Raw genomic sequence first — 9,882 nt, 5'->3', positions numbered from 1 at the left:
AATTTAAATGCATTGTACAATAAATACAAAACATAAATAAAAGACTCAAAGAAAGTACTGAAAATCTTTGTACAAGATATAAATAGCTGGAAATATACTTAAAGCGTTACCTTTGGCAAGTCTAGTTTACAGTTGTACAACCCGCGGGTAACAAAAGTTTGTCCCTTTTTCAAACAATTGCGAAAGAAAATCCTTAAAAATAAACGCGTTGCTCTTCGGGGCGGAATATGGCCAAAAAAGGTTCACTTCATATATATTTCTTGCGTTCAACAATTGATATTTACCACTTATTATTTGCCCTGAACATGACGTCTTTTGTGCGTCCTCGTCCCAGTGCCATCCACTGCGAAGTGATGGTGATGCGGGAGGAGGGGGGGAGTTCAGTTTAGGAAGTTAGAAGTCACCCTCTTTTGATGGGACAGCATCCCGGGGAACCCCGCGGACATGGCCGGGGAGAAGGCCGTGAGGGAGCTATTTCTGAGGGAGTCCGAAAGCAGGGACTGCGAGGAGCTGCTGGTCGCCAAGCCTCCAAAACCCGATGCGCTCTGCTGGAGATGCGACGGATGAGGAGGCGCTCCTCCTCCCGGCGGCCCCGGGGCCGCTGCATGCTGGGTCCCTGAGACAAAATACCCGGCAGACTGTCCGGAGAGAAGCCCGACCGGCGACGTGCTCATCCCGTAACTGTTCGTCAAGCCCAGCGCCCCGGCGGCCGACCCGCCGAGGATGGAGCGCCCCAGGTCCCCGTTGCTCAGCGGCTCCACTCCAGGCAGCAGCGAACCGTAGCCGGCAGCCTGGTTAAAAAACCCGGGTGAGGATCCGTTGTAGTGCGGGTGGTGGTGGTGGTGATGGTGCAGGGAGAGAAAGGGCGATATCTGCCAGTAGAGCGGGTTGTTCGCCCGCTCGTTAATCCCCAAGCCGAGAGGAGCGAACCGCAGCCCGCGCTTCATCGCCAGCTTGCCCCGGGAGGTGGCGGAGCGTCTGCGGAGCTTCCCGGTTGTCCCTCCGATGAAAACATCATCGCTGCTCGGGTCCAGCATCCAGTAGTTCCCCTTCCCCGGGTCGTCGTAGTGCCTGGGCACCTTGACGAAGCACTTATTGAGGCTCAGGTTGTGCCGGATGGAGTTCTGCCAGCCCTGCTTGTGCTCCCGGTAATACGGGAAGTTTTTCATGATGAACTCATAGATGCCGTTCAGCGTGAGCCGCTTCTCAGGGCTCTGCCGGATGGCCATCATGATCAGGGCGTTGTAACTGAACGGAGGCTTGTCATATTTCCCGTTTTTCCCGCTATTATTGCCGTGAGTATTCTGCTCCGGTGTGGCCTTGGCGCCGTCCCCTCCGCCACCTCCCCCTCCGCCCCCCTCCTCCTCCTCTTCCCCCTGCTCCTCCTTGGCTGGCTTCTCCGGGTCCAAAGCCGCAGCCGTGGAGTCCACCTCGGGTGGGTCCAGCGACTTCTCAGAGTCGGAGCCCGGGGTAGGAGAGAAGGTCCCGGGGATGCCAACGACCGCGGCAGCGGCGGCAGCAGCGACGTGGTCCGGTCTGTCGCACTTAGAGGGAAGCAGGAGGCTCTTGATACTGAAGGAGGAGGACCGGTGGACGGTCGGCGGGTCTTTTACATCCTCCATGCCCGGTGGCGGTGCTCCCAAAAACGAGGAATAAATAATCATAATAAAAAAAATAACAACAACTCCAAGCTCGTCCACCTCCGTTATCCGGGCTGGAAACGAAAGAGAGACAGAGAGGAGAGAGAAAGGAGGGTCAGGATGAGAGATGCATGGATGGAGGAGTGGAGAGAGAGAATAGAGAGAGCGAGAGAGAGAGAGAGAGAGAGAGAGAGAGAGAGAGAGAGAGAGAGAGAGAGAGAGAGAGAGAGAGAGAGAGAGAGAGAGAGAGAGAGAGAGCGTGGCTTGAATGTAGAGAAATTAGAAATTAAGGAGGTTCCGACTCGCGTCTACATCACGGAGAGGAGGAGCTTCTCCAATTTACTGATTTTGTCAACAAATCCTCTTTTCTGCTTCTTCCTCTCTGTCCTTCCGTCTCCAAAGAGAGACTCTGTCGACCTTTAATGTCGACTAATGACACTAACCTGTCATTTGTATCTGCTCTCTTTAATCTGTGTCTTTCGGTATTTACGCGCGTGCACCTCCCCCTAAATTTGTTCATGTAATTGTGCCGATCGTCATGCACCCTCCTCTGTGCATGTGTGCGTAAAATCCCCTTCAGAGCTTGTGCGTAAAAGCGCACGTCTGCGTGTGCGCGCATGTGCATGTGCGTAAAAGCGCACAGACGGCGAGGGCAGTCAGCCTCCTCGGCTTTGTTTTCTCAACGACAGTAATAGTTTGAATTCATGTCGGCAAACACAGCTCGTGCACGGTCGGTGTGCGCTCATGCGTGTGTTTTGGGGTAAGGGGAGAGGAGGAGGAGGCAGGGTAAAGCACTGAGCGCGCCGCTATTGTTTACTGATAAAAATCATTCTGGAAACACACACGCACAGAGCCCAGAGGCGGCAGGTCAGACGCTGTAGCCCGAGTGCCTCCTTTTGGTAGTAGTCAGTACTGCAGATCATAAAAGCCTGTTTATTTTCTGACTGGTGTGCGTGTAATCAGACTGCTAAGAATGTTATAAAATACAAAAAATAATAATAATGATAATATTAATAATAATACATATTGTTTATTAAACGTTTTAAAACACATTTCCCACACATGTAATGTTTTCCAGTATCACACAAATGACACTGGTATTCGTAGATGTCCACCACCATTATATGTATATTCTGGTTGACTTTGTGATTTAACATTCAAAAAACAAGTCTTTCATTTTCTTTTAAAACCTATAAACTGCAGTCCTGCGCCTTTGTCAACAGAACTTGCTGGAGTGTTATTTTTGGTCGATTAAAAAAAAAGATATGACTCAGGCTGCTGTCTGCGGGAAGTACAGAGGTGAATATTAATCCTTGAAATTTCAGAAATAAAAATAAAAGTAGAGGCTGCAGGGCCCTCATCAGCAGCACGTGCTTCATGTTGCCAGCTCATTGAGAATCGGTTCTATCGCTTTTTCTACTGCAATGCACATTCAAATCTATTATTTCACCCCGACAGGTAACAGGCTCCAGCTCTGCCCGAGCGCGATCCAAAATGGAGCACTACCACTGTGGAGCGAGGTCGTCCAGCTGACAGCAGGTGATTGCAGGTGTTTGGAGAGAGAATGATGCTCAAAAAGCCCGTAAAAGTCGAGCAAATTTGGATTCGTGTGCCATCTTCAGGACACAGAGCAGCAAATGACCGGTTAGTGGTGACTTTACTTGTGTGTGTGTGTGTGTGTGTGTGTGTGTGTGTGTGTGTGTCTCTCTCTGCGGGCTGCAAGTGTTGTGCTTGTTCTAATTCAGAGACTGATTGTGTGTTAAGTGTTAACAATTGTATATGTATTTCCACATTTAGTTCTGTTGTTGTAATATAATATTTCATACTTACGTCCATCAACATGGATCTGTTGGGCCCCTGTTAATCTCCTCTGTCCTCACACACTGTGCACAGTGTACAGTTTCTCTACGTGGCTCCATGTTTGATGTGTGTCATGCATTATGGAAAATATGACATATGGCCTAAGCCACGAACTTAAATCGCCGAATAAGAGGTCTATGACAGAGAGACCCCTCCTTAAAAACAGGTCTTGATCATAAATTGTATAAACTACAGACGTCGTCTCTGCAGTGGCGGGCCGTAAGGCCTTCTCTGGCCTAAACAGAATCACAAACATAGCTATTTTATAATTTAATAATTATAATAAATCCCCCCACCTCCCCCCAAACCTTTTAAAATACAGTTCATAGAGTTATCACCGCTCGAAATATTCTATAAAACAGAGAAGTCCAAATGATCTCCATTTATTCATCTTAGAAATGATAGTTTCAAACTGTAACGCAGAATAGAAGACACAGCTGAGCATGTAAAACAACAACACAACTTTAAAGGACCAAGTGATCAGTCAGTTAATTCATTGGTTGAAATTTAAACACATTAAATCGACATGTAAATATTCAGTTTGGATTTTTGAGACACCAGATTTTACAAGCTGCATTCAGTGACACACACACTGAGCTCTGTCATCGTTTGTTTACACTCACTGCAGATTTTGTATGACAACAGAGCTGATGAAATCCAGATACCCCCCCCCCCACACACACACACACACCGGTCTTCCTCCTCCAATCTGCCGTATTAAACCTCTGCTGTGTTTTTGGTGCCAGATGGTGTTTCTGTTTAACTGGATCTGAACCTCCAACAAAGGCTCTGTTAGGGCTGCGTTCACAAGCACGAAGACACAGGTGCGAACACAAACACACACATTCATTCAAAACAGTACATTTAGATTTTTCCCTGAGCAGTGAGGGATTATTGTTCACATTTCAGACGCTTTCACTTTCAGTTTTAACATCCAAATGAAGAGGTTTACATAATCTGGATAAGCTGAGTAAATGTTATTGGCACTCGGAAATGATGGACAACGTTAAAAAGTAATCCGTCAGATGATGTTGTCAACGACGGCTCGATGCCGCTGCATTGCAAGTTGTTATCCATGTTGGTGACCTTTGTATCTTTGGGACAAGTGTGAGAGCTCCAGATAAAAAGTTCTGCGGCTTTGAGCTACAACACGCTCTTGTAATGATCTCCTGGTTAACAAATCAAACGCTTTCTTAAGTTCCCACCAGCTGCACAGATTTAACAACTGTTGCCAAAACAGCAAAAGTATTTATGAGCAGCTTTTAAGAGTTAGATTATCATGAGTCTGGTCTCACAAAACATGAACTTGGCTGACTCCTCGTTCACTGCCACGAGCGCTCCATTGAGAAGGGGGACAGGAGACCTGATGCAACCTCCCAGCTTTCTTTTTACAGTACTCCCTCTCACAGCCTACAGCGAGCGATCCAAACTTCAGGACCAACTGCTGTTTTCTAGGAAGTGGTGAATCACATCGAAGGTCTGGTCTCATGTCGATTTCACCTGTTAAATCCGATTGAGTCATCGAGGAGAGAAGACTGGAGGAAGGAGATCTAAAGCTCTCCTTTTCAAATGACAGACTTCTGAGCGTTTAGTTGTTTTTCTTCTCTTCCTCCTTTCTCTCGTTCTTCTTGCTTGTGTCCAAAGCTGCACCCACATGACGAGGATGATGATTTTGCATCGTCAAACTGTTGCGTTTCTCATGACTTTCACTTAGAACAACGCTAATACAGTTTAATTTATAGTTTAATTGTAAAAAGAAAAGTTCTTTGTCATCGCCTAAAACAGCTGGTCACTGTAGTTCTTATCAACCAAACAGAAGGAAATTGTATATTTCTTGGGGACTATTTTCAGCGGCGGATTAATCTACATCTGGTGCTCTATAAGTATTTGTGGCAGCAGGACTATGTGTGTGAGATTGAGTCAATATAAACTACAGTGTGTGTGTGTTTATGGTAACGAAGGAGTGGCTCATTGATGTCTTTTAATAGTTTCTGGACAACAATGGAAATCTATGGCACAGAGAGAGTATGTATCCAGATAAGACATCCAGACACAGATCACATGTAGCCTGCCAAGTGAAAACTGGGTTCAGAAAGTAGCTCTTTCAATGATTTTGCAGCTCCAGTATCAGATGATAAACGTCACAGCGTTATGGCTGCATCAAGGTTTATAATATTTCCAATGAAATAAAACACACATAAGACATAGATTTCAGTTTTACAGATTACTAATTTAAATGTGTGCGGTAAATGTCTTAAAACCAGTAAGGCATTCCTTATGTGTGTGTGTGTGTGTGTGTAATGTCAATAAATCATTCATCTCCATATAAAATAATGATGTCACGACCACCCATGCACATATGAATGAATGAATGAAGAGCAGGTCTAGGACATGGGTTTACTTTGACACAAATGCATATGTACATCGAGGGCTACATGTGTAGGTGGAGCTAAATGGTCGGGGCGGGGCATTAACACCGGCAGGATTACAGATTCAGTTCCCACTGAGGCCAGCTGGTTCTTTCATTTTTTGCAGCCTGGCTATGTGTTTTGTCAGCTCGTATGAAATCGTCCAGCAAACTGCATGCACATCATGTTCAGTAGAACGTGCACATCATGTTCAGTAGAACGTGCACATCATGTTCAGTAGAACGTGCACATCATGTTCAGTAGAACGCACCTCCTGAGGACTGATATGTGTTCATTTATTTGGCTTAAAGAAACATAGTTATAAATATCTACGCCAGGAAGATCATGCGATTGGTCGCATGTGTGTGCATGTGCATTCATTATTGAGTGAGTGAGTGAGTGTGCACCTCTGTGTCTGTCCACGGCTAATCTTGCATTCTGCTCCAGCAAACTGCACAATATTTTGGGTGCCCAGTTATGGCTGCATGGTCAAGGACCTCTTGTGGTTGCGGTGACTTACACGTTTTTTTAAAACACCTTTTATTGCCTGTTTCCATTGACTGCCTGCTGGGATAACACAGCTGAGGGAATCGCCGACCCTCCCTCCAAACCGCTACTCTGCGCCAACGGAATGGGCGGTGTGTTTGGCTAACAGCTGATGGAGCTACCAGTACACTGCAGCAACTCAACCGCTGCTACAGCTTCGTGAGTTTCATTTTGTTTTTGATAAGCTTGGAATGAAGGGTAGTATGCTGCAACTTTGCGCTGATTGCTTGCATACATTAATTACCGCTTGTTCTTGAGTTTGAATGAAGTGTTACAGCTGACAGTCGATGAGTTTCACTTTAATCCCATTTCATGAGATCTCGATTCTGCTTTTAGTTAAACATTTATCTGCAAAACATTATGGAGAGCGTTATTCCGATCATACGTCTGGTGTGTGTCATCACAAAGTCATAGAAATCTGGAATATTGTTCGAGGGATTTAGAGGCCTGCTCACTGTTTCGTGAACCAGGAAATTCATGTCAAGTAATTCATCAATAGTTTGTTGGAAACTATGATGGGATCTGACAGCCTGTCAGTCAGTATGAAGCATCAGCAACGTTGTTTTTCAAGCATGAGCTGCCGCCCCAACTCCACAGCCATATCTTTGACCTCTGCGCCGGCTCTTTCATTGACCTCTGTCATCGCAGTTTTGAAAGTTACGCGGTCGAAGCCGCGGCTGTCGTCACCTACTGGATTTCCAGGACGCTCTCTATTTGAAAAATACCTCTCAACCTGATTTTGTTTCCTTTTCAGGTACCTATGCTGGTCTGTCATCCGCCAACGTTTTAAACAAGCTCTGACAGATATGACAGCATCATCGGCGAACTGTGTCATATTCACTTATGGGCATGACATGATCCAGCTCGAAGTGGTTTAAAGTTTAAACTAAACTGTTTTAGGAGGAGGAGGAGGAGGAGGAGGAGGCAGTCTCAGTGGAGAAAGCAGGACAGTGGATGGGGACTTACTTCCTGTCAAAGCATGTTAAGAGCGAGGCGGTCGTACTGTACCGCGGTAACTCCCTCTGGAGAGTACAGTGCAGGGAGGAGATGGGTCCTGGTCCTCCATGTTGCCGATATTATTACAGCCTGAGCCGTTACACCGAGAGACGCCAAACTAAATTAGGCTGACTAGCAGCTTTAGGGTCATCCGAAGTTCACAGCTATTAATAGCACCAGGCGTTAGAGTAGAACCACTCAACACACACACATTGCTCCTCCCATACAACACACATCTACACACAGAATATTTGTACAAGGACGTGCATACATGCAACCCCCGCAAGGCTTTACCACACACACACACACGCCACAGTGCAAGGAAACACGTGCACACTCGTCATTGAGAGAACGAGGCGGGGGAGACTAGGGCGGAGAGGAGGAGGACGACGAAGGCAGGCCTGGTTGGCACAGCTTCAGAGCACCCATGTTGCCACGAGGCAGAGAGACAACAAAGCGTCCGTTACAAATCAAAACATTCGGTTGATTCATTCTGGGACGTTTTACTTTCCTCCGCCTCCTCCCTCCCACATTCTCCATCCCTCCTTCTCCACCCCCCCCCCCTCTCTCTCTCTCTCTCTCTCTCTCGCTCTCTCTCTCTCTCTCTCTCTCGCTCTCTCTCTCTCTCTCTCTGATGTGTTTGGGATGCTCACACACTGACCTACATTGGAAAAACGACATTGTGAGTGTGTTTGTGTGCGGTTGTCAGTGCCAGGTTTGTGAGTGCATGCAAGAGTTAGTTTTTGTTCATGCGCGTGCATTTACTGTTTGTTTGTGCATGCATGTGTAAGTATTTTAAGACAGTGTGTTCTATGATTTGCAATATGCAGCATGTGGCAGCATGTGGTCAGTCCTGGATGTGTAAAGGGAACCTGCTTACCAGGGTCATGGTGGAAACACTAACTGAGCTAACTGTTCATTTTAAACGATGGCATATTAAGGAATTCTTTTTTTTGTTGAGATACATGCAGCTGTAGTCAGGATATGGTTAGCCTAGCTTAGCAGAAAGCCTGACTCAATCCATAAATATTCAGATATACATATATTATATAAAGTGATAATTAGAATTTCAAACATTCCTGTTCGTGTGTGTTCCAGCAAAGTCATCTTTTACCATTCCTCTTCTTCCTCTTCTTCCTCTTCTTCTTATGCAATGTGCTCTCTATTTGTGTGCAGTTGGCTGACATGCACATGTTCTGAGATTAGCCGGTGTTTCTGCTGCTGTTTACTCTGAACCGGCTCGAGGTGTTCCTCATGCGCCAGCGTTCAGCCTGCTTTACACCCAAAGTGGATTAATGGGTCAGTTCAGCGAAGTTCATCCAGGGTTCAAGTTACAGTTCAAATAGAGTTGAGCTGAGGGGAGGGAGGCGGGAGAGCCAGAGCCGCTCTGCTGGAAAACACAGAGATAGAAACAGAACGATGAAAACAGAACAGAGATAGGAACACAGAACCCTACAAACATCAAGAAAGATCAGAGATAGAAACAGAACAAAGATACAAACACAGAACCCTGAATATACAATAAAAGGTCAAAAATAGAACCACAGAACCACAAAAACATAAAGAAAGAACAGAGATAGTAACAGAACAATCAAAACACAGAACCATGAAGACAAGTAGGACTCAATCTCTCAAACTGAGCATTATTATTTTCTATGACGACAACAGGTCCTGAAATGTGTGGTGCGTTCCAGAAATGCTCTTTCCATCAGACACAAATTACTTTTGGCAATTGTTCTCTTCGCTTACACAAAATACAGAAAGTAGTGAGCCAAGCGAAACGGAACAATGGCACCAAACCATCTGAGAAGCAATGTGAGGAAGCTGACTTTGTAGAGCGTAACAGCCTGCAGTCACACCAGCTTGTCACCACGAAACCAACACAAAAAACGTCAACACCGCAGCGTAACTTATCTGGGATGACATGCAGATCTACTAGAACCTAAAATAAAGTTTTGTGCGTTAGAACATTGGGTCTCAATAGACGAACACATTTGTTTGAGTGAGTGATTGAATGGAATTTGTCACATTTTATAGAATTTCTGCAAACGAACTCCAGGATTGGTCCAAGTCTCTCTGGTCTGCCTGCATTCTGGGATTCCTTCTGCAACCTGTTTCTAGGTCTTTACGCATTTCTTTCACCATCAGGACTCACAAAACTGAACATTTTGCTGTTTGTCTCTTTCTGCCCAGTTTGTACACTGAAGTATTCACACGGTCAAACTCCAGCTGAGCGGTTCTGTGAAGCACCGGAGCCTCCTCTGACATATGGATTATGGACGTGATGAATTATGCTACACTGAGGCGGGACCAGCATCCAACTTATTCATGAGGTGCAGCAGGAGCTGAGGGACAAACATCTGTGCTCCCGAGACCCTGCTGCTCAGCGCTGCTTCGGCTTCTTCAACCCGAAGCTCCGGATTTCGCTGAAG

At 46.0% G+C, this 9,882-nt stretch overlaps 1 protein-coding gene across 1 annotated transcript; it reads right to left on the bottom strand.

The window, feature by feature from the left end:
• Positions 1-380: 380 nt before the first annotated feature.
• On the bottom strand, positions 381-1,625 carry foxg1b (forkhead box G1b; the record flags this gene model as incomplete). Its single annotated transcript, XM_079280388.1, has 1 exon — positions 381-1,625. The coding sequence occupies exon 1, from the start codon at positions 1,620-1,622 to the stop codon at positions 381-383; it is 1,242 nt and encodes a 413-aa protein (XP_079136514.1). The 5' UTR covers positions 1,623-1,625.
• Positions 1,626-9,882: the final 8,257 nt, after the last annotated feature.

This window comes from Melanostigma gelatinosum (assembly GCF_949748355.1).
Source record: "Melanostigma gelatinosum genome assembly, chromosome: 12".
NCBI lineage: Eukaryota > Metazoa > Chordata > Actinopteri > Perciformes > Zoarcidae > Melanostigma > Melanostigma gelatinosum.
The sequence above is the reverse complement of the archived record's forward strand: the minus strand, read 5'-3'. Positions and strand labels throughout refer to the sequence as shown.